This window comes from Triturus cristatus, chromosome 3_2 (assembly GCF_964204655.1).
Source record: "Triturus cristatus chromosome 3_2, aTriCri1.1, whole genome shotgun sequence".
NCBI classification, from domain to species: Eukaryota; Metazoa; Chordata; class Amphibia; order Caudata; family Salamandridae; genus Triturus; species Triturus cristatus.
The window spans coordinates 1,169,551,410-1,169,577,075 of NC_140584.1; the positions used below are offsets into that span (position 1 = coordinate 1,169,551,410).

A 25,666-nucleotide genomic window follows, 5' to 3' on the forward strand; every position below is an offset into this window, starting at 1 on the left:
GAAGCCATACCACATTCGCTACTCACGCAATGGTCTATTTTCATGCGCTATGATTCTATGCGCTATATTCGACAGCGCTGTTTTAAAAGATAAGAATAGACGAATGGGCCGGGACTGACCTGTAGCTCGTGGGAGCGCAAGATGTAGCCCTTGGCGAAGAGCCAGTAGAGGTTCTGCAGGAGGGAGGGGCCCGGGAGGTCCTCGTAGCTCTTCGTCCTCGCGCCCCCCGCAGGGACAGTGACCGCCACGGGGGAGGCCTTGGTCCTCCGAGGGCTGAGCCCTGTCCAGCAGGCCGTGGGCAGCAGCGGGGTCCTGGGGCCCGAGAGGAGGCGGCGGGCGCACAGGGCGGCCATGACTGGAGACAGGGTACCTTGCACTCTGTACATTGTGCAGTGACAGGGCGGGCGCTGCCACCAGACTCCAGCAGGGTTACACAACACTCCAGCCCTTGTTTCACTTTCATCTACATCCTGGAAGTGCAGATGTCGCGCAAATACTCGGCATCCCGAGGCAGCGTTAACCCCCTGCGCTTCGGAGCTCTCTATTGGACAGCACTGGCAGCTACACTGTAACCGCCCACAACTTACTCCGGGGAGAGGATGTGGTCCGTCTGCTAGAATGCCGACTCTGGTGCTCGAAACCCGGGTTCGAGCCTCGAGGTCGCGTCCATATCCTGTGTTTTCTGGGCAAATCACTTCATCTCCCCGTGCCTGAATGTGTAATGTAAATACGCTGCTCATGTAAAGCGCTCCAGTACCTTCGGGTCGAGTTCGCGCTCTATAAATATGCAAAAAATAAAAAAAAAACTCCACAACACCGAGGCTCCTCCTCTGCGCCACGCCCTCCAGCGGCACGATTGTGTAAAGAGAAGAATGCTTCAAGCTAGAATTCCTCGAATGCGGATTCAAGTTGAACAAGCACTGGCAAAGCCCATAGGTCTGACATTCACTGCCAGCCTTTTGCGTTGCCAAGGCTTGTTTTGCTCAGTTACGTTTTTTATACACCTTTATTTTTGGGTAATCTGCTAGTCCCTCACCATTATAAAAGAATAAACAACAGTATTTAAAAGCACAGATTTTATTTAGGTTACAAAAAGCACGCACAGCCTTAGTGGTCTCAGACACTGAAATGAATTACCATGCGGTCCTTGTGAAAGAGCCCACGCCATCGCATCCAGTGAAGTTATCCAAAGGCTGAAGTGGGCGAAATGTGTGAATGACACAATGAGTGTCAGTCAAGAAACTTTATTCGGTCGATTTGACCATCAAAGTATAATGGGTACAGAATAGTAAATTCACCATCACTTACAATGATTACTGATGTTACTATATACAACATTAGCTGACAATAAATACATCTTCATAAGAAGGTTAAAAATGGATACAACATTGTGAATTAAAAAGAGAAATTAGAACTTGTTGATAAAAAACAATAAACAATTATTAAAATCATGCAACTAATGTCTAATAGGCGCAGTTTCCTTCGACTGAATAGCTCGTTTAGTTGGGGAAACGGCCACTACAACGCGGCCGTTTCCACGCATAACCATAACCACGCATGCATTACAACGCATGCATGGTTACAACGAAAAGCCTTTACCACGCATACCTTTACTACAAAATTTGTAGTAAAGGCATGTGTGCTAAACTTAAAAGAAAAAAAAAGGGGCGGGGGGGGTTGGGTGGCTCCCCCCCGAAAAAAAACATGGGATTAAAAAAAAGAGGGCTTGGGGGGGTACCCCAAAAATAAAATATTTTAAAAAAACGTACCTGATTCCGTCAATTAAAGAGAGATGTGGAGGCAATCCACGTCGTTAGAAGAAACGGAAGGACACTTCTGCTTCCTCTTAACAACGTGGAACGTCACCAAGGAAGATCGAGGAGAGGAGAGGTAAGAGGGAATGAGGGGGTGGTGTCCCGCAAGGGGAAAATTGAAAGAGTAGATAATAAGTGCGATATCCTTTAACAAGGAAATGCCATTAATATGCATAATTTAACAACGAAAATCGTTGTAAAAGTATGCGTGTTAAAGGCATTTTCGTGCTAAAGGATATTCGTGGTGATGGCATCCGCGTTGTAACGCATGCGTGGTAAAGGCATGCGTTACAACGTAATGCGTTGTAAAGTCATACATTCCTTTAGTTGAGTCGACTAAGCTTACAAATATCATAATAAAAGGCAGCTTCATATTGACAAAGTTAAGCACAAAGATGAGCTCCAAACAGTGAATCTCAAACACAAAACATCAGAGTGGACGATGGAGAAGAAAAGTGCTGGTGCTTGTAATACAGGAGTACCAGTGTACACACTCGTTATTTAGATAGAACAAATGCAGCTTATCGTGTTTTACCCTAATGAAGGGGAAACAAATGCGCAAATAAATAGGGCATATATACATAAAAGAAAAGTCTGCATCGTTTCCATAGCATCTAAAGCCCGTAGTAGAATTTGTGAACATTTACTTTCGAGACCACAGCCATGATAGCAAAACTACAGATGCTAGTGCTAATGGTGCAGCATGCTCTAACTATATCTGTAAACTAAAAGGGCTGGGTGACGTTAGTGAGCTACAGTAGGCCGTTTAGGCATTCTTCAGTCTAAGTCTTCTAATAAGCCACATTTACACCAGAAATGTGGCCACTGCACAAGCTAACAGTGGCCTAGAGTCTGTTTTTAGAAAACTGTAGCGCCTCTTGATGACATCAGGTACCCATCAGCTTACAGAAGGAGGCTGACCACTTGAGCCTCGTGGATTTGTACAGTGGGCATGCAAAGAAAAGGTGGTTAATCGTCTCATGAGCCCCTGAGCAGTGGGGACAGCAGCGTAATGCGTCGTCATATCCCCGCTGCCAGTCAGCTGTAAATGAATTCAGTACCAAATCTGAACTGTATGTACAGCTTTCTATCATTTGGGATGGTGATTACCTCCATATACTGCTCATACATACTAAATAGCTTGAATTCCAGAAATTCTGTTGTAAGGCAGCCACCTGCTAGTGATACATTCTCTGGTCTAGATGCAGTCCCTACGAGGTAGCAAACTAATATCAGACTCAGCCCACAGATTCCCCAGAGCAACCGCAGAGAGGGATTTTTGAATGTTACTAGTCCACCCCATTTTTTTCGAACAGTCTAGGCTACAAACTTCTTCAAGGATAGCCACATAGTGGATAAGCTCAGGTGTTTTTTTCAGCCGTAGCCAAAAAGGAATGGGGCGTAATCTGGCTTTGTCCACTTTTGTGGATCTACCCGCGTCGTGCCTTAGAGGGAGCAGTGGAGTACTCTGCGGGAGGGAGCAAAGTGGCCGTAGGAATTTATTTTCAGTGCAGAGAAGACCCTCAAGGTTATCAAACCCCCAAAGGTCAGCTCTGTAAAGAGCAGAGCTTAGCACTTTCTGATCGTAGATTTGGAGCAATGCTGCTATCGGCCTAGTTTGTGAAGCCCTTTGTTCCTTCAGCAATGCCCCTGAAGTTTTCCTCTGCTGGAGGGACCGTTTCAAGATGTGATGTTTCCTGGACATTTTCTACTCAAGCGTTACACCCAAGTAATCGAAAGTGTCCACTCTCCCTAGGGGCGTCCCATCCAGCAATAGTTTGCCCTTGAATGATGTATGTGGATTTAAATGCATGAGCTTGGTTTTTGAGCAGTTAATCTCTAATCCTCTAGATTTACAGGACATGAAGTGATCAAGTAGCAATTGAAGGCCACTGGGGGTTTTTGAGACCAGGAGGGTATCATCCGCAAACAACAAGGTTGTAATTTTCACTCCTCCCAATTTGGGGGCATTCGCGTGAACCTCAGCTAGGTACTTCACCACTCTGTTTATGAACAGTGAAAAAAGAGTGTGCGCCAGGACACAACCCTGCCATACCCCTCTAGCAACTTTGATTGGATCTGACAACTGCCCTTGGTCTCCCCACCTCACCCTTGCGTAGTTTCCCTTGTGTAGCCGTATAACAAGAGTCAAAATGTCATGTGGAAGCCCCTGGTCATGTAAAACCTGCCATAATTTAGGCCTGGGTATGAGATCAGAAGCTGACTTTAGATCAATAAAGGCAGTATACAGACTACCCTGTTCTAGTAGTACTGTCTTACAGGCCAGCATGGAAAAACGAAAAACGTGATCAACGGGGCTCACTTTCTTCCTGAACCCCGCTTGGTAGGGGGATAGTTTGTTGTTTTCCTCCATCCAATCTGTGATTTTGTTTAATAGAGCACGGGGAAAAACCTTCTGAGCAGCATCAATTAGGCTGATTGGCCTATAGTTGGAGGGTAGTGAACGATCCACATTCTTGAATACTGGGATAACTTCGGCTCCCCTCCATGACGGGGCTATCGGAGCCCCTGCAGCAATTCCATTTGCTAAAGTCAGAATATAGTTAGTCCAGCTTGCAATGTCGCTCAGGAAAACATCTCCAGGTATGCCATCAGGGCCAGATGCTTTGTTTTTAATTATAGTGCAAATACTTTGCGTTATCTCCGCTGAGGAATACAGATTGATTCACAATGAGTGACAAGGGCTAGCTGAAAGTCCTTATAAATAAGTGTGTGTGTATATAGCAGTTATAGTTTCCTGAGCTAACTATAACTTACGCCGCCACAATGCACTGCTTATGACCTCACATATTACTTCACCCTTCACATGGTCAGTGACATCCCTCATGACCCCTCCCCTAGGGCCCAGCCTTTTTACAATGTATTTAATATAAGGGAGGGGGCAGTGCAGCCCCCTCCCTGGGCAAATTTCAGGCACTGGGACCCCATACCCCGGGGCACGGCCTATATTGTTGGTGCCCTGGACTCACCCAGGGCACCCACTCGGTTGGGGACTGCGGTCCCTGCAGGATTCTAGCCTCCTGCAGGAGCCGGCATTGCTTTCACAGAGAGGAAGCTGCTGAACATGGGGCTCCCTCTCTGTAAAATCAAATTTTCTCAGTATCCAGCTAGTTTTCATGCTCTCGCTTGCTGGAAGCGGAGCGTTTGCTATGGCACGGCGGGGGTATAGCAAACAGCTGTGTCCTGGGGGTGGGCACCCCTCGGCATAGCAGGGGCCGGCCCTGGGGGGTGGCAGTTTCCAGGGCCAAGAACGGCCCAGGAGGGGGGCCACGTGGCTCCCCCCCCCCATTTAAAAAAAAAAAATGATTTTAGCCGTGAGGAGGTGGTGGCCCCTGGGGGTTGGTACCTGATGTCCCCCATTACAAAATAAAAATACCCGGGCAGGTGGTGGTCCCCAGGGCACGGGGTCCATGAGGCCCCCTGGCTTTCTTTAGGATTAGCCCCGGGAAGGTGGCGGTCCCTGGGGCTGCGGATAATTTATAAGTAATACCCCAAGGAGGTGGTGGCCCTCAGGGTTTTATAAACCCTAGGAGGAGGGCCCAATGTGCCCCACTCCTTTATTTTTACATGCCCCAGGGACTTGGCCCACCTGGAGGCTTCCAGAAAAAGACGTGTGGGAGCCAGTGCATCTTTGTTTTCAATTTTGCAGCGGATCCACTTGCAAATTTGTGGCAAAATTGAATTTAAAAAAATGCTTTTAATCCAAGGCGGGGTCCCTGTGTGATCCACCCCCCACCATGCCTAGGGGGTCAGGGTATTCCTACCCTGCCCTCTTTTCTTTATTTCTTCATTTTTTGTGAGAATCTGCTCCATACCGAGTCCCAAGATAGCTGCCAACACTTCCTGGTTGAAGTATTGGCAGCGAATCAAATTTTTCAGCAGGGGGACTGTGGATCCACTAGTCCACTGCAAGTGTCCCTAGATATATATATATTTTTAACCTTGAATATCTCTAAAACTATAGAATGGATTTACGCCTAATCACAAAAAGCATGCTTTCTGGACCAACATCTAGCTTTCTGGCAAATTTGGTGTAATTCCGTTCAGCGGTTTGGGAAGTAGTCGTGCTCAAAATCTCTATGGGAATATGCATGGGAAAAACGCATTTTTGGAACCCCCTTTTTTCTCGGCCCCCACTTTACGGATTACCCGGAAGCTTTTCAAACGGCAGCTGAACCAACTAAAGTATACGTTTTGAAAATGTCATTAAGATTCGTCATGCGGCGCCAAAGTTATTGGCAAAACAAACATTTTTCTTCCTATGGAACCTAGGTCCTAACTATAACTACCTACTGGCGACCACCAGTAGCATATACATACATACATACTGGCGATAGCAATGTGCTCCCTCCCCCCTTGTGTTTGAAAGGCTCCCTTGAGCCAACAGGCTGACGAGCTCACCTGGAATGCACCTGTGGAGTGGTACTGTGACCGGTGAAGACTTGGGCAGCATTCCAGCAACCCCATATGACTTTCTATACTCTCAACTACTTCTGCTCTCCACTGATGAAGGACTAAACCCAGAAACACGTGTCTAGGGATAACAGCACTACCTGTACCAACTTTGGTGAAAAATGACAGCAACTTTGAAGTAAGCGTACTGCATTTACCAGAATGCAATGGGGTGAACTATGCTGGGATGAGAGGCAGTATGCTCCCTCCCCCCTTTTGTTTAAAAAGTTCCCTTGAGCCAACAAGCTGACAAGCTCACCTGTGATGCACCTGTGTGCCTGTTCAGTGATACTGTGACCCATGAAGACTTGGACAGCATTTCAGCAACCCCATATTACTTTTCTCTGCTCTCCACTACTTCTGTTCTCTACTGATGAAGGGCAAAACCCAAAAGCATGCGGCTAGAAATAACAGCACTACCTGCACCAACTTTGGTGAAAAACTACAGCAACTTTATAGTAAGCATACTGCATTTACCAGAATGCAATGGGCTGAACTGTGCTGGGATGAGAGGCAGTGTGCTCCGTCTCCCCTTGTGCTTAAATGGGTCCCTTGAGCCAACGAGCTTATGAGCTCACCTGTGTGCCTGGTGAGTGGTACTTTGACCTGTGAAGACTTTGGCAGCCTTTTAGCAACCCCAGATGACTTTTCGCTGCTCTATACTACTTCTGCTCTCTACTGATGATTGCTAAACCCAGAAACATGTGTCTAGAGATAACAACACTACCTGCATCAACTTTGGTAAAAAAACTACAGCAACTTTGAATTAAACGTACTGCATTTACCAGAATACCATAGGGTGAACTGTGCTGGATGAGAGGCAGTGTGCTCCCTTCCCCCTTGTGTCATTTAAGGTGCAACTTTGACAACCTACAACCTCAATGGTCCTCTGAAAGGCTGGAGGGTCCTTCTGTTTGCATTAAACACTGCATCATGACTTTACTCCTGGGATAACTTTAGGATTCCATGGGTCCTGAACTGCCTGTTGCATGTTCACATTTTTAGATGCAATCCTCAAGCTTTGGTACCGTCCACTAACACTACAGAATCACAGTAATGAGCCCCCATGCCAGGCTAACTGTGTCAGTGAATGTTGCATAACTTTGAGAGATGAAAGTTGTGCTGCCTTTGAATTATGACGCTGCTTATTGAACATGAACATTTTTCTTTTGTGACACCAAACCCATATCTGAGGAAATAAGGAGTTAACTTAGAGATCCCTATGTCCAATTGCACAACAGCATGGTGAGCGCATTCTAATTTGCAACTGTTATGTGCAACCCTCCATTTCCCTAACTCCTATTGTGTGTATTAGCTTTGGATTTAGAAGTAAAACTACACAATAGCTTTCAAACTAATGTATGGGGTTTGGAGTTTTAAATTATTACATACGATTATGTGAACTATTGTGTATTTATGTTATTAATTTGAAGTAATGTGCCCATATATTATGTGGGAACTTATAAAGTGTATTTGTGTTCTGGTACAAGATTAAAACAAAAACTGAAATGGCCAATAGGTGTGTTCTAACTGAGGTGAGCATTAATTGTGGTAAGATGTTGTAATTTGCCCAGCCTAAAGCAAGAGTGGATGCATCAATTGCTCTAGTAATAGACATCAGTAGCCCATCACAGCTCATGCATCAATGGGCCTGATTAGGGAGCAGCAGTGCTTTCAAAAAGTGTATGCTTTGGTGAACCTACTATTAAGTGCCAATGGCTCCAGTGAGAGCATGCACAATATGTTGTGTTATGTTATGTTATTAGGATTTGTACGGGACAGCTAATCAGCCGTGAGGGTATCAGGCGCTTGAGCAGGCGTGTAGGCAAAGGACGGGTGTAGGTTGCCTGCCCTCGCCGAGTTAGTCGAAGAGCCAGATCTTCATATTTTGCAGAATACAAGATGTGAGGAGGAGACCCTGGTGTGTTGAGGGAAGTTTTTCCAGGTTTTGGGCGTAATTTAGGAGAATGCTAGACCTTCCGTTCTGCTTTTGTGGATTCAGGGTGTGTGTGCGAGTGAGAGAGTGGCTGAGCGCAGGTGTCTGATGGGTTGGTGGAAGTGAAAGCAGTTGTTCAGGCATGCTGGTCAAATGTTGTGCAGTGCCTTGCATGCATGTGTGAGGAGTTTGAACTGGCTGCGTTTGTGGTTTTGTGCCAGTGGAGCTCTCTGAGGTGTGGTGAGATGTGAGTGCGTCATGGGAGGTTGAGTCTCGCTGTGGCGTTCTGGAGGGTTTGGAGTCGTATAGGAGATAGTTGGAAATCCCATTGTAGAGTACATTGCTGTACTCATTCTTTTAAGGGGAGTCGACGGCAGCACACAGAACATGCATCAATGGTTCTAGTAAGGAACATCATTGGAGGGGAGTTGCAAACACATCATTAATTCTAGTAATTGCCATCATTTGTCCCACATAGCAAGCAAATCAGTGGGTCTACTAAGGACCATCATTGGGTCCACACAGCAATTAGATCAATGGTTCTAGTATGGACCATCATTGGTTCCAAACAGTGAACGCATCAATGTGTCTTGTATGGACCATAATTGGTACCACAGAGCAAAAGCATCAATGGATCTAGTGAGAACCATAACTGGTCCCACACAGCAAACACGTCTATGGGTGTAGTGTGGGCTACACCTGCTTCTATACAATGAAACCATCATTGGGTCTAGTATGGGCTATCATTGGTCCTTCATAGCAAATGCATTAATAGACCTAGTATGGACCATCATTTGACCCACACAGCAAGTGAATTAATGGGTCTAGTAAGAGGAGTCTTTGAATGAAAAGGAATTGAATCATGTTGCTTAGTATGTTTGAAAAACATGATCACCAGCCTACCCTGTCATTTCAGGTAACCCTTTCTCAGTGGTCATGGCTTCCATAACTCCCCCTAAAAAACTAAATACTTAAAGCAACATAAACATTCACAGGCTTATATTATACCATCATTTTAGGTAGCCTTTAATGGCTACATTTAACCCATGTCCAAGTACTTTCAGTTTGGTACCAAAGCGAATAATGGCACAATTAAAAGAAGAGACTGGCTCAGGATCTTACAAGGTGGTCAAAATTAGAATCCAGGTTTCCCCGTCCTACTGTCAGAAACATACCCACTAGCCCAACCTGCTGGCCTTTCCTGTTTGAATCTCACAGAATATAAATCAACTGAGTTGGTAGTTGAGCCTTCTCCTCCAAAGCTTCTAAAGCATGGAATGACCTGCTGCTACAAGTATAACATAACATACCATAAAAACAGAGGGTGGACCGCAGCTCGTTATAGCCTCAAAACTGTTTTTTGCTTGCACTCATCATCCTAGCTCCGCTAATGTAGAGTTTTCAAGGAGCAGGATGCAGAGACATCCTACAGACACTGACAAGAATGGTGTGAGGAATGGAGGAGAAGGCCTCCAATAGAGGTGGACATGCAAGACAATTCATGGGAAGAGCCATGCCAGCGATCCGGCCTGGCTCTTAATACGAGCCGAGGCTGTAAGCCGAGTCAGCATGGGAAATATTAAACAATTTCTTTGTAACTCACCAAAAATGTACATTGTGCGAAATGGGAGTATAAACAAGCCACAACTCCTTAAGATGTAGAAAATAAATATTTATTATAAGAAACTGGGTCATTGGCTGTGGGAGGTGAGAAACCATCCTAAGCCACAACTACAACCCTCGCCAGCGTGAACCTACTGAACTAACTTGTGTTTAACTCTCCGGTAGCTTGGCTCTAAAGCACTCAGGCTTAACTTAAAGGGCAATGTGTAAAGTATTTCTGCAGCACACAAAGAGTAACAACGTGAAAATACAACAGAAAAAAATCCCAAACCAATGTAGAAAAATAGACTAAATCGTAATAAACAAAATGATACAAAAATGACAAAAATACAATCAGTAGAGCAGGAGATCTGCTACTTTAAGTTTTTAAGTAGATATCGCGCCTGAAAGCCAATGCACCAACTGAGGGCATCTGGTCGCACTGGACCTGGACAAAGTCACAAGTGCAGGTCGACCATCATGGAGCGCAGGCGGGCGCAAGGCCACGTTTGGCTAGCTGGAAGTTGTATCTTTTGTCCTTGATGCAAGGTCTGAGCATGTTGCTTTCTGAAGCTCTGCATCACACAGCATCCATTTCGATGAAGCTTTCAGCTGTGGGGCGAGACTTTGTGGGACTTCCAATCGATTTGCACTAGATTTGATTGAGTCTTTAGTTAAGCCAGGAGTAGTTCTCTCTGATGCCAGCCAATGGTTCTGTTGCAGGGATTCTGCTTATACACAGAACTATGCGTAGAACCCCAGGACCTCAGTGAGTTGTGGTGTACCAGAAACTCACCTCAGAACCAAGAACCCAGTATCCGGCTAGCATAAGTGTCCCATTCGTTATCCGAGAATTGGCTCGGCGATCCCAATGAAAAGACAACCCAGAACACGCGACTCAGTGTACTCTCAGGAATGGTGGGAATCGGAAATACCTGTTCGTATATTATTCTCACATCAGTCCACAACAAGAATAAAACAGAGACACGGTGAAAATAAAAAGAGTTTATTTTTATAGACCACGTGTCCTCATATGCAGTACTTTGGCTAATACAAGCAGACAAATGATTATAATTAAAACCATCAGCATCGTTACAATACCATAGAATATAAAAGGAGTGATCATGTTATAAATGACAGTGGATACTACCACCTTCCCTTTATTAAGAAGCTAATATTATTATTATGCTAATAGAAGGTCTCTTAGGCTTGAATAGGGTACCCCATACCTCAAAGATCAGCTTAGTGAAATCACATCACAGGAGCATCAGGAGTCTTCTCGCAGGAAGGCTCGTCTTCGGTCTGAATATTAAACATGATGTCTGCAATATTAAAAGCACCAGCTTTCAGGTATTCGCAGCTGCCTGTGTGTTATGGCTAAATAGTGAGTCGATCAAACTAGAGTGAAAAACATGCATTGTCTAACAACCCAGACTGTTTTGTCACACCATGTACAGACCAAGGTCGCAGCGCAGAGCTCGGGATGGTAACAACAGATTGCTTTCATGGGAGGCAAAGCACGAGTCAGCAGTTTGTTTAATCAATAACATGTAAACGTGCAGTGTCGTGCGCAAAAGTAACAAGATGGCTTTCTAACATCTAACGTGGTTATGCTAACTTAACAATGCATGGACGTATTAAGGGAGTCCTTACTACAGTTCAGGACCTGAGGCGGCACATCTTGGAGATCAGATACTCACTATAGTATAGGCCAGCGAGACTCAGACAGATCCAGTTGCAGGTCCAGTGCAGCAGCTCAGCTGGGCAGTTGTGGGGAGGCCTCTGGAGTTTGTTGTGTCCCTGTAATTCAGAACAGGAGGTCAGCCAACTGATCCTTGGAGGTACTCAGGTCTTCCTCTGAAGAAGGAGATTCTCCATTCCTCTTTCATCAAGGCAGACCCCAAGCAGCAGGATGGTCCTCTGGGGCTCCAGGCAGGCCTCTAGCAGCAGGGCAGTCTTCTGGCAGCAGTGTGGCAGTCCTCAGGGGGTCCAAGCAAGGTTCGAGCAGCTGGACAATCCTCTGGGGAACAAGGCATTCCTTCTGGAGTTTTACACATGAGTGTTGCAAGTCCAATAGTAGCATTTAATTTACAGGCCCTGTGTACAAGCAATACCATATACTAGGGACTTGTAAGTAAATTAAATATGTCAATCAGGTGTAAGCCATTTGTGCCATGTTTTGGTGGGAAAGCACAAGCAGGTTACCACTGGTTAGCAATGGTTAAGTATGCAGAGTCCTAATGCCAACAAAACAAAATGGAGGGGTGAAGGCAAACGTTTGGGGGGATCCTGTAGAGAGGGCCAAGTCTAACATTTACTTACTGAGCATGTGTGTTTCAACTTTCTTCAACAATTGCCTAGTTTGCTTATGTCAAGGTCAGCATTTCAACAAGTGGAGGTTTTAGGCATGCCCAGCTACTACTAATGATGTTTCCAGTCTTGCTGAACAGCTGTTCACCTGCATTAACACTGGCTTTGGGCTTGCTACCTTTCCAAAAGAAAAATACTGGCTATTTGTTCATATTTAAAGAGTCAGCAGAGGCACGGATGTGATACTTTAAGAAAACGTCATGTAAAAGACATATGTATTAATTTCTAACATGACCTTTCCGGTTTGTTTACTTTACTTATCAGTCAGGGACCATTATGACAGCTGTGGAGCACTTTTAAAGTATTTTCTTCATATATTAGTTTTCCCAGGTAAGTACTGATAAGGGGAAAATATTGCCTTAATGTGATTTTCCTAATTTCTCTAATGCCCAGGAGATTAAAATGGTACAAAAGGGGGTGGTGATGGATGGAGCATCAGAACCAATCAAACACTCACACCCAGTCAACAGATCTGGGTTTGATCCATCACCGTTCTTTAGCCCACTCTGCCACCCCAGTTCAGACATGGCCATATGCAAATCAGTCTGACCCTGTGCCTCATGGGAACAGTCCAGCCCGAACTGCCAAGCCATGCCTTCCCTGGACCGGAAACAAGCTTCCTAGGACCGGTTTCTGGCATTTCAGCCGTCTTCAGCCAGGCTTGCTTGAATCCAGTGGCAAAGTGAGCAAGGGACTCACGTCTGAGCATACCCTGCCAACTTATGGCGGACAAAGCGGTACAAAAGGGGGTGGTGATGGATGGAGCATCAGAACCAATCAAACACTCACACCCAGTCAACAGATCTGGGTTTGATCCATCACCGTTCTTTAGCCCACTCTGCCACCCCAGTTCAGACATGGCCATATGCAAATCAGTCTGACCCTGTGCCTCATGGGAACAGTCCAGCCCGAACTGCCAAGCCATGCCTTCCCTGGACCGGAAACAAGCTTCCTAGGACCGGTTTCTGGCATTTCAGCCGTCTTCAGCCAGGCTTGCTTGAATCCAGTGGCAAAGTGAGCAAGGGACTCACGTCTGAGCATACCCTGCCAACTTATGGCGAACAAAGCGGTACAAAAGGGGGTGGTGATGGATGGAGCATCAGAACCAATCAAACACTCACACCCAGTCAACAGATCTGGGTTTGATCCATCACCGTTCTTTAGCCCACTCTGCCACCCCAGTTCAGACATGGCCATATGCAAATCAGTCTGACCCTGTGCCTCATGGGAACAGTCCAGCCCGAACTGCCAAGCCATGCCTTCCCTGGACCGGAAACAAGCTTCCTAGGACCGGTTTCTGGCATTTCAGCCGTCTTCAGCCAGGCTTGCTTGAATCCAGTGGCAAAGTGAGCAAGGGACTCACGTCTGAGCATACCCTGCCAACTTATGGCGAACAAAGCGGTACAAAAGGGGGTTGTTGTTTTTGCATTTGTCACCCCGAGTGGGAAGGGTATGCTCAGACGTGAGTCCCTTGCTCTCCATGCCACTGGAATCAAGCTATCCTGGCTGACGAGGGCTGAAAGCCCGAAACCGGTCCTAGGATGCTTGTTTCCAGTCCAGGGAGGACCTGGCTTGGCAGTTCGGGCTGGACTGTTCCCATGAGGCACAGGGTCAAGACTGATTTGCATATGGCTGGGTTCAAACTGGAATGGCATGGTGAGCAAAAAAACGATGGATTTAGGCCCAGATCTCTGTACTGGGGTGAATGTATGACATTGTTCTGCATTCTGTCCATCAATTGTTGTTTTTGCATTTGTCACCCCGAGTGGGAAGGGTATGCTCAGACGTGAGTCCCTTGCTCTCCATGCCACTGGAATCAAGCTATCCTGGCTGACGAGGGCCGAAAGCCCGAAACCGGTCCTAGGATGCTTGTTTCCAGTCCAGGGAGGACCTGGCTTGGCAGTTCGGGCTGGACTGTTCCCATGGGGCACAGGGTCAAGACTGATTTGCATATGGCTGGGTTCAAACTGGAATGGCATGGTGAGCAAAAAAACGATGGATTTAGGCCCAGATCTCTGTACTGGGGTGAATGTATGACATTGTTCTGCATTCTGTCCATCAATTGTTGTTTTTGCATTTGTCACCCCGAGTGGGAAGGGTATGCTCAGACGTGAGTCCCTTGCTCTCCATGCCACTGGAATCAAGCTATCCTGGCTGACGAGGGCTGAAAGCCCGAAACCGGTCCTAGGATGCTTGTTTCCAGTCCAGGGAGGACCTGGCTTGGCAGTTCGGGCTGGACTGTTCCCATGGGGCACAGGGTCAAGACTGATTTGCATATGGCTGGGTTCAAACTGGAATGGCATGGTGAGCAAAAAAACGATGGATTTAGGCCCAGATCTCTGTACTGGGGTGAATGTATGACATTGTTCTGCATTCTGTCCATCAATTGTTGTTTTTGCATTTGTCACCCCGAGTGGGAAAGGTATGCTCAGACGTGAGTCCCTTGCTCTCCATGCCACTGGAATCAAGCTATCCTGGCTGACGAGGGCTGAAAGCCCGAAACCGGTCCTAGGATGCTTGTTTCCAGTCCAGGGAGGACCTGGCTTGGCAGTTCGGGCTGGACTGTTCCCATGGGGCACAGGGTCAAGACTGATTTGCATATGGCTGGGTTCAAACTGGAATGGCATGGTGAGCAAAAAAACGATGGATTTAGGCCCAGATCTCTGTACTGGGGTGAATGTATGACATTGTTCTGCATTCTGTCCATCAATTGTTGTTTTTGCATTTGTCACCCCGAGTGGGAAGGGTATGCTCAGACGTGAGTCCCTTGCTCTCCATGCCACTGGAATCAAGCTATCCTGGCTGACGAGGGCTGAAAGCCCGAAACCGGTCCTAGGATGCTTGTTTCCAGTCCAGGGAGGACCTGGCTTGGCAGTTCGGGCTGGACTGTTCCCATGGGGCACAGGGTCAAGACTGATTTGCATATGGCTGGGTTCAAACTGGAATGGCATGGTGAGCAAAAAAACGATGGATTTAGGCCCAGATCTCTGTACTGGGGTGAATGTATGACATTGTTCTGCATTCTGTCCATCAATTGTTGTTTTTGCATTTGTCACCCCGAGTGGGAAGGGTATGCTCAGACGTGAGTCCCTTGCTCTCCATGCCACTGGAATCAAGCTATCCTGGCTGACGAGGGCTGAAAGCCCGAAACCGGTCCTAGGATGCTTGTTTCCAGTCCAGGGAGGACCTGGCTTGGCAGTTCGGGCTGGACTGTTCCCATGGGGCACAGGGTCAAGACTGATTTGCATATGGCTGGGTTCAAACTGGAATGGCATGGTGAGCAAAAAAACGATGGATTTAGGCCCAGATCTCTGTACTGGGGTGAATGTATGACATTGTTCTGCATTCTGTCCATCAATTGTTGTTTTTGCATTTGTCACCCCGAGTGGGAAGGGTATGCTCAGACGTGAGTCCCTTGCTCTCCATGCCACTGGAATCAAGCTATCCTGGCTGACGAGGGCTGAAAGCCCGAAACCGGTCCTAGGATGCTTGTTTCCAGTCCAGGGAGGACCTGGCTTGGCAGTTCGGGCTGGACTGTTCCCATGGGGCACAGGGTCAAGACTGATTTGCATATGGCTGGGTTCAAACTGGAATGGCATGGTGAGCAAAAAAACGATGGATTTAGGCCCAGATCTCTGTACTGGGGTGAATGTATGACATTGTTCTGCATTCTGTCCATCAATTGTTGTTTTTGCATTTGTCACCCCGAGTGGGAAGGGTATGCTCAGACGTGAGTCCCTTGCTCTCCATGCCACTGGAATCAAGCTATCCTGGCTGACGAGGGCTGAAAGCCCGAAACCGGTCCTAGGATGCTTGTTTCCAGTCCAGGGAGGACCTGGCTTGGCAGTTCGGGCTGGACTGTTCCCATGGGGCACAGGGTCAAGACTGATTTGCATATGGCTGGGTTCAAACTGGAATGGCATGGTGAGCAAAAAAACGATGGATTTAGGCCCAGATCTCTGTACTGGGGTGAATGTATGACATTGTTCTGCATTCTGTCCATCAATTGTTGTTTTTGCATTTGTCACCCCGAGTGGGAAGGGTATGCTCAGACGTGAGTCCCTTGCTCTCCATGCCACTGGAATCAAGCTATCCTGGCTGACGAGGGCTGAAAGCCCGAAACCGGTCCTAGGATGCTTGTTTCCAGTCCAGGGAGGACCTGGCTTGGCAGTTCGGGCTGGACTGTTCCCATGGGGCACAGGGTCAAGACTGATTTGCATATGGCTGGGTTCAAACTGGAATGGCATGGTGAGCAAAAAAACGATGGATTTAGGCCCAGATCTCTGTACTGGGGTGAATGTATGACATTGTTCTGCATTCTGTCCATCAATTGTTGTTTTTGCATTTGTCACCCCGAGTGGGAAGGGTATGCTCAGACGTGAGTCCCTTGCTCTCCATGCCACTGGAATCAAGCTATCCTGGCTGACGAGGGCTGAAAGCCCGAAACCGGTCCTAGGATGCTTGTTTCCAGTCCAGGGAGGACCTGGCTTGGCAGTTCGGGCTGGACTGTTCCCATGGGGCACAGGGTCAAGACTGATTTGTATATGGCTGGGTTCAAACTGGAATGGCATGGTGAGCAAAAAAACGATGGATTTAGGCCCAGATCTCTGTACTGGGGTGAATGTATGACATTGTTCTGCATTCTGTCCATCAATTGTTGTTTTTGCATTTGTCACCCCGAGTGGGAAAGGTATGCTCAGACGTGAGTCCCTTGCTCTCCATGCCACTGGAATCAAGCTATCCTGGCTGACGAGGGCTGAAAGCCCGAAACCGGTCCTAGGATGCTTGTTTCCAGTCCAGGGAGGACCTGGCTTGGCAGTTCGGGCTGGACTGTTCCCATGGGGCACAGGGTCAAGACTGATTTGCATATGGCTGGGTTCAAACTGGAATGGCATGGTGAGCAAAAAAACGATGGATTTAGGCCCAGATCTCTGTACTGGGGTGAATGTATGACATTGTTCTGCATTCTGTCCATCAATTGTTGTTTTTGCATTTGTCACCCCGAGTGGGAAAGGTATGCTCAGACGTGAGTCCCTTGCTCTCCATGCCACTGGAATCAAGCTATCCTGGCTGACGAGGGCTGAAAGCCCGAAACCGGTCCTAGGATGCTTGTTTCCAGTCCAGGGAGGACCTGGCTTGGCAGTTCGGGCTGGACTGTTCCCATGGGGCACAGGGTCAAGACTGATTTGCATATGGCTGGGTTCAAACTGGAATGGCATGGTGAGCAAAAAAACGATGGATTTAGGCCCAGATCTCTGTACTGGGGTGAATGTATGACATTGTTCTGCATTCTGTCCATCAATTGTTGTTTTTGCAGGAGATTAAAATAGCAGTCATGCTGGAAGAAACCCAGCTGAGCTATGCAGTCTTTGCTGTTCCATCCTTTCCCTTAATCTCCCTCCATTCCACTCCATTTCCCTCCCAGTCTCTTCCTTCTTCCCTCTCATGACCTCTCACCTTTTAATGAGCAGCATGTGCACAAAATCATAACGCACTAGAAAATTTTCCAGCTTATGCAACAAGAATTTTAGATTCTATTAAGGTCACGGAGGCGAGGATTATGCTTCTCAATCGTCACTACTCACTTTAACAGCGTCAATCAAAAAACAGTAAAACATTTAGGGCTAGATGTATGACCCTAAATTGCATGCGCAAACGGGTTTGCGACCCTGTTTGCGCATGCAAAATGTTACAGGGCCATGTACAATTCCTAATTTAGCGAGTCGCAATTTATTTGCGACTCGCTAATTGAGAATTGCGAGTTGCTATTAGCAAGTGGCGTGCCAAGAGCGTCCCTTCCTAATAGCGAGTCTTTACTCTATGTAAGAATGTTTTGCGACAGCAATTTCAGTCGCAAAACACTCGCAAATTACTGCCCTCTTCAAGAGGGTGGTAATGGAGTTGCAAATGGAAAGGGGTCCCTAAGAGACCCCTTCCCCTTTGTGACTGGCTCCCACATTTTTTTTTAAGGTCAGGCAGTGGTCCCAGGGACCACTGCCTGACCTTAAAGAATGAAACAAAAACGTTTCTAGTTTTTTTTTTTTAATGCAGCCCGTTTTACCTTAAGGAAAATGGGCTACATTAAAAAACAAAAACTGCTTTATTGAAAAGTAGTCCCAGACATGAAGGTCTGCTGAGCCCAGCAGGCCACCATCCTTGGGAGAGCCAGCCAACCGGCACTGAAACTCCAGATTCAGCTCTGTTTGGAATCCATTCCTGAAATCAGAAACAAGTTTTGAAAATCATAGAAGCCAAGAACCTTATCATATCAATTGAGGGAAAAACAATTATGTAAAATATATCATATGACATCATGGCAGTTAAGAACCATTCTTACCTGTCCCACCGGGTGGGATAATCCTCGCCTCCGTATCCTTAATAGAATCGAAAAATCTTGTCGCACATGCTGGAAATTTTTCTATTCTATGGCAGGACCGGAGGCTCAGATTATGCTGGTTCAAAGCTGACCAACCACAACAGAAGAAACATGTACAATGGGGTTGTAATAAAAGAAAAACATTGAGTCAGATGACCAATCAGCTGCTTTTAGAATATCTTCTAGCCTGGATCCCATAACATAGGCTTTGGACGCCATCTCGCCCCTAATAGAATGAGCACCATACACAGAAACATCTATACCAGCTTCAGCCATGACCCATCGAACCCAGCGAGCTAACGTAGCCACTGATATCAGGTGGAAAGTTTTTTGAATTGACAAAAGCAAAGGTCCTAAGGGTTCGGTCCTGCAGAGCCAGAAGATGGGGAGACCCGACTGGGTCCAGGAGTGACTGTGAAAATACAGGAAGTCAAAAGGGTAGATCTACTGACAACTCCAAGAGAGTCGGAAACCAGGATTGTGTCTTCCAAAGAGGTGTGACTAAAACCAACAATGCTGACTGCCGGCAGACTTGGGCCGCCACTCTCGGGATCATTGCAAAGGTGGGAAAGACGTAATGCGTCTGAGATCCCCAAGGATGAAGAAAAGCATCTGTTCCCAGCGCCATCAGGTCCGGTCTGCTGCTGAAGAACCGGGCAAGGTGAGCATTGAGACGAGAGGCAAACAGATCCATGAGGCAAGGGCCTTGAATAGTCATGATCTCTTGAAATAGTGAAGGATGGAGTTTCCAATCGCTGAAGTCCCTCAGGAGTCTGTAATTCCAGTCCACCACTAGGTTGTCTTTGCCGGAGATGTATTCCTCAGGAACCGTGATCTTCCGTGATAGGCAGAAGTGCCAGAACTCTTGAGCTACATTAGTTAACAGATGAGATACCTCCTAGACGATTAATGTAAAGCACCGCTGACACATTGTCCATCCACAGGAGGATGCAACAATTGCTCTTTACTGGGGAGATCCACTTGATGGCGAAAGAGCCCGCCAACAGCTCCAGACAGTTGATGTGCAGGTTCAGTTCCTCTGCTGACCAACGACTGCCGGTAGCGAATTCTCCACATCTTGCCCCCCAACAACTGGCATCTGAATCGATGACTACTTCGGGGGAAGCTCTGAAAATGGCCTTGCCATTCCAAGCCTTCATGTAGGTCAGCCACCATTGAAGTTCCTCTTGCGCTTCCAGTGTCATGGCAATCATGTGATCGTAGCTGAAGTTCTGTTGAAGATAATGAATTTATAGACGCTGTAACGCTCTGTAGTGGAGTGGCCCAGGAAAGATCGCTTGGATGGAAGTTGCCAGCAGGCCAACAATCATCACCAGGGATCTCAAAGAAACCGTCTGTCTCAACAACGTTGTTTTGATTTCCCTCTTGATGGATTTTATTTTGGCTGGAGGGAGGAGTAATTGGGCCGAAACACAATTGATCTGGAATCCCAGGAAATCTACCTGCTGAGAGGGAGTCGTCATAGAATTTTTGAGATTTATCACAAAGCCTAGGTTCTGTAGGGGAGACACAGTCCATTGCACGTCTGTTAGAAGCAAGGAGTGATCTTGTGCTAACAGAAGCATGCGTCTAGATAAACAATTATGCAAACTCCCATTTCTCGTAATCGAGTCACCACAGGTTTCAATAGTTTGGTGAATACCTAAGGGGCAGAGGAGATATCAAATGGTAGGGATTGGTACCGGAACCACTGGTCTTTCCATTGAAATTGGAGGCAACATTGATGAGGGACGTAGACTGGGACTGTCAGATAAGCATCTTTTAGATCTAACCGGACCATCCAGTACTTTTGCAGTAACAGATCTCTCGGAAGATGAATACCTTCCATTTTGAAGTGGCGGTAAGTCACAAAGGGATTGAAATCTCTGAGAATTAATATTAATCTCTGACCACCTCCTTTCTTTTGAACCAAGAAGACGTTGCTGCAAAAACCTTCTGACTGGAGAGCTCCTACAGCAATAGTCTGCTTTGTCAAAAGATCTAGCAGCTCGGAGTCTATAAAAGACTCTTCTTGTCGGGAAAAATGGAGAGGTGTAGGTGGGGTATTTTGGGTCCATGGAGATGTCAATTCTATCTGATACCCTTGAACAGTGTTCAGGACCCATGTATCTGATGTGATCTTTAACCAATTGTGTTTGAAATGCATCTATCTGCCCCCCAAGGAGATCGAAGGAAGAAAAGGTTGAATCAGTACCTGAGGACTGGGCGTTGTTGTTGTGGAAATCTTCTGTTGACGCCTCTGTTGAAGCGGCCCTTGAAACCTCGTGATCTGGTGGGATAGAAACCATCTTGCACCAGGTACTGCGCATACCATCTGCACCTGAGGTTGTAGCCACGTTGAGGACCTTGCTGGTTGAAGCGGCCGATCGAGCATCCTCTGTCACAACCGGCCCTACCAGAGAGGGGATGGAATCCTCTCTTGAGTGATGACTGAGATTTGTAGAAGGATGTGAAGGATTTGAGAAATTTAGCAATGTCCTTGATGAAGTGATCTCAGAAAAGTTGGCCTTCCGCCAAGGGACCGGGTTCTGCAAAGGCCAGCTCGGCTAGTTGCAGGTCAATCATTAGGAGAACAGATTTGCGCCTCTCAGAGGAACGCTCGCAATTTGCGTTGCCTAGGAGGCAAATTGCCCATTGAGTCCATCCAGCAAGGACTTCAGGGTGAATTGCTGCACCTGTCTCTTGGACTTGAAGAGCCAGTTCCAGGATTTAGGCCAGAGGGCCGGACACATCTAAAAGTTTGTCCTGGCATGCTCTCAGGGCTCTATCAATTCCCTTTTTAGGATCCTTACGGTATTTCTTGAGGAAAGTTTGCATAGAGGCATCTATGTCAGGAGTGAGAGCGGTTTTGTTAGGGAGTTCTGGGCGGGCACATTCTGACCTGAGGCATGGTCTGACCTCTTTGTCGAAACTCTTTTGCAGATTAATCTGCATATATTCCACCACAGCTGGAGACCAATCTGAAGATCTAGGGTGAACAATGCTAGCTGGGTCAAAAGTGAAAGGGGACTGAGTCACTGGAAAAGAGGGACACTTGTGTTTCCTAGGACGTTACGAGGTTGTGACTCTTGTGAGGAAGAGGAGTCTGTATCAGCGTCCGTGGTCGGGGAAGGCAGAGGGAGAGACGGTGAAGGTAGGGTCAGTACTATAATCATGATACCTTGCTTTTTCCGTAACTTTAGTATAGATCTTAACATGAGGCCAAGAGTGGCCGGGGGGCTCTGAGGCAGGAAGAGGGTTGGAAGTGGTGGAAGGGTAGAAGGAGAATTCAAGTCAAGTCAAAGAGATTTATTGTGCGCACATATCACCCAAGGGTCTCCTGGCGCTAGTGTAAAACTCCTTTAAGGGTTGAAGGCCAATTGAACAGAGAGGGCCGTTATAGGTGATCAAATAGCCACGTTTTTAATTCCCTTCGGAACAGCTTGTGGTCTGTGATAGTGCAGAGCTGTAATGGAAGTATAATCCAAAGAGCAGGAGCCAGGTAGGTCAAAGGTCATACAGCCATTGCTTGCGTTGCGGATCCTACGATGGGTAAGGAAATATTTGGTATTCGACTTAAACGTCCTAATAGGCTGATACCAGCTGAGTTTTTTGGCAAGTAGCTTGGCCCATTCCCGTACATGTTCTTGTGTACCAGACAGAGGACCTTGAAACTGATTTGTTTCCTGATGGGGAGCCAGTGGAGAGTCTTCAGACTGGACGCAGATGGCGACCTCGATGGGAGGTTTAGTACCAGCCTAGCAGCAGTTTTCTGCAAGACTTGGAGTCTGGAATAGAGCTCCTCATTAATGGAGGCCAACAAGGCATTTACGTAGTTGAGCCAACTTATGATTAGTCCCTGGACAAGTGGTTTCCTTGATTCGATTGGAATCCATTGAAAGATTTTACGTAAGCTACGCATTATTCCGTAGAAGGTACTGGTTATATGATTTTTATGGTTTTTCATGGATAACTGGTTGTCAATCTTCACTCCAAGGTTCCGCACCATAGGCTTAGGAGATGTACAGGGACCAAAGCTCTGGGGCCACCACTTGTTTGACCAGAATTGGTGTGACTTTCCAAAAAGGATGACCTCTGTCTTACTACCATTGAGTTGGAGGTGGTTGATATGCATCCAATTATCAATGTGGGTCATAACATTTTGAATCGGAGCCTCGTGTTGGTAGGGTTGGGGCCAAGAGTGATCAGTAACTGGGTGTCATCAGCATACGGCACTACATCAAACCCGTAGGACCTGATCACTTTGGCCAAAGGTGTCCCGTAAAGATTGAAAAGCATGGGCCTTAGGATGGATCCCTGGGGGACTCCCATTTTTACCAGCTGACCACAGTAATCCAGGGTGCCCAATTGTACGGTGGAGGTTCGATCAGTTAGGTAGTTCATAGCCAATCTAGGGCGGATCCTCTGACTCCCATCTCCCAGAGCCGTTGTTCTATAATACTATGGGAGATGGTGTTGAAAGCGGCCGACAGGTCTAACAAGACAAGCATTGCTGACTGCCTGTTGTCCTGGGCAAGTCTTATATTGTCGACAACCTCCACCAGCGAAGTTTCAGTGCTATGGGCAGCCCTAACCCCTGAAGGATCCAACAATCCATGGTTCTCCAAATGAGTAGTGAGCTGCTTGTTGACCAAGGACTCGAGTACCTTTCCAAAATAATGAAGCAAAGAAATAGGGCGATAATTACTGGGTTCCTTAGGGTCAGCAGAAGGGTTTTTCAGAATGGGCCTAACCCTTGCTTTCCATCTGACAGTGACTGTTGCTTGAGCTAAGGACATGTTAAATAGATCGGTGAGGTTCTTGAGGAGCTAGGGAGCCATGGTTGAAAAGAAACGAGGTAGGACCAGATCTACTGAGGAGCCTGACTTGATGTTCGACAGGGCAGTTGAAACTTCATCCAAGGTAAATGTAGTGAACTCTTCTAAAAGAGAAATGGTAGGATTAAAGTTGATGCCGGGATAATTGTCAGGATTTTTTATATCATGATGCGTGAAAGAACTATGAATAATATTGATTTTTTCTTCCAAAAAGTAGACAACGTGTCTACCCATTCTTGTGAAGATGGGTTACTGGGCTGACAAGGGGGTGAGTTGGTAAATTCCTTTAATATTTTGTAGAGCTCTTTGTTAGAGTTGGCAGCTTTGTCAATCCTATTATTAAAATACAGTTTTTTGGCTAATTTAATATTATCTAGGTAACCTCGATGGATGAGCTTATACATTTGTCAATCTTCAGTGCTTTTGGTTTTGTGTTCGGCTTTCCTGCTGGAATGTTTTTCAGTTTTCAGTGATTCAGAAAACCAGGGTGAGACCCTTGGCTTAAGCTTGACCCTTGACAGAGGAGCAAAGGTGTTCAGGGCCAGTGTGATTGCTGCCTCAAAGGCCGTTGCTGCATGATTGATATTCTCAGTGAATGGTAAGTACGCGGGGCTAAAGTGGGCCAAAAAGGTGGCAGGAGTGACTTTCCGCCAAGGCCTGCTCCACGTGTGCTCGCTGCTGGGATCATTTTTGGTGGTGACTATTAGTAGGGAAAATTTCAGTAGGCTATGATCGGACCAGAGCAGAGGGCTAGAGGACTCCACTTTGACACTGGCTGTGTTGGTAAACAAAAGATCAAGGGTGTGACCTGCCAAATGGGTGTGTCCCGTCAGCATTTGAACTAGTCCCAGTGTATTCAAATTACAGATCAGTTGACTCGTGTCAGTGTCTAAAGAAAGTTCTGCGTGATAATTAAAATCCCCAATGAGGAGAAAGTTGTCATCTGCTAGTACATGTGGTGCAATTGTCTCAATAAGATGGTTTATAAAGTTGGTTTTCGGGCCAGGAGGTCTGTACACTAAAGTACCTATATAGGTTCCCTTGGATTGTCTTTCAATTCTAAAGATACACAGTTCGGACCATTCAAGGTAATGGTCTCCAGTATGGTAATCTCCAGTCCAGCCCTGGCTGATATTGCTATACCGCCTCCTCTCTTGACGTTTCTGTCTAGTCTGGTTTGATGGTAATCAGGAGGGAACGCGGTTGCCACATCAGGGAGGGCAAACTCATGGAGCCAGGTTTCAGTAATGAAACAAATGTCTGGCTTTTCTATGTCGAGTAAGCTCTATATTTCTAGTGTGTGTTTAGGGATTTAGTGGGCGTTAGAGTAGAGCCTGGTAAGTTGCTCAGATGTCTCAGCAGTATCCATGTCGGGGAGAGGTCGCTACCTACTAGTTTATCAAGGCGTTGCGAGATGGGTAAGAGGGCAGAAGACAAGGCTTTGTCAAGTTTCTTGTCACGGGTTTAGTCAATCAGGGTTTCCATATTTTCGTCATAATAAAAATCCTCATCATGCTGTGGACCATAAACAGCCAGGTCCTTCTCATATACCTCATAATCAGACATGATGTATGGAAGAGGGTTCTTCCTAGCTCAAATCCCCAGGGGGAAGCCAGTTAATTACAGCCCTGTACAGCTTAGATATAGGGCGTAAGGTAGGCGCAAAAAGGAGCTACACCAGAGATGCTCAGGTACCTTAGACTGCTTCCTCAGGACTTAAGTGGGGTGGGGCCATAACATCCTAACAAACAGCTCGAGGTTCCAAAAACTATTTATATCAAATTCAAATTTTCAGTCATGTGTAGGAGGAAAAATGCTGTCCGATTTTGAAAATATGTAAATTGTCCCGGTACCGGCACCGGCACTGGAATCTGCTCAGGAACCCTGTTCTTCGAGCCCGGGTCAGGCGTCACCAGCTCAAAGACGGGAGACTGCTACCTGCACTAGCGCGTGCAGGCTCCCGAGGTTACGCATATGCAGCCCAATTGGGCAGCTTACGCGACCTCGCTCCTGAGAGGGGCCACTCCCTGAGGGGAAGAGCGCAGCACGCGCCCACCACAGCCCAGCCGCTCGGACAATGGCTGCAGGCAAAGTTGAGATGAGAGGACAAGGGGGTAAAGGAGGCGCAACACGCGCTGTAGCTTGGGAGAAAAAGGCCGCGGGGGGATGTGGGATCAATACACGGCATAGTATTGAGCAAAAACCAAAGTTAAAGCATACGGACACAGCAATTAAAATCGGGCAATGTGCAAAGGGA

The 25,666-nt window shown here is 46.8% G+C and overlaps 1 protein-coding gene across 1 annotated transcript in view; it reads right to left on the minus strand.

Annotated features, from left to right (window-relative positions):
• LOC146859371 (sterol 26-hydroxylase, mitochondrial-like) overlaps nt 1-751 on the minus strand; it is a 152,503-nt gene extending 151,752 nt beyond the window's left edge. Inside the window, exon 1 of the mRNA XM_085650048.1 lies at nt 120-751. Coding sequence (XP_085506174.1) covers nt 120-740 — 621 coding nt within the window. The 5' untranslated portion in view covers nt 741-751. The remainder of the gene's footprint in view (nt 1-119) is intronic.
• Between the last annotated feature and the right edge of the window lie 24,915 nt (nt 752-25,666).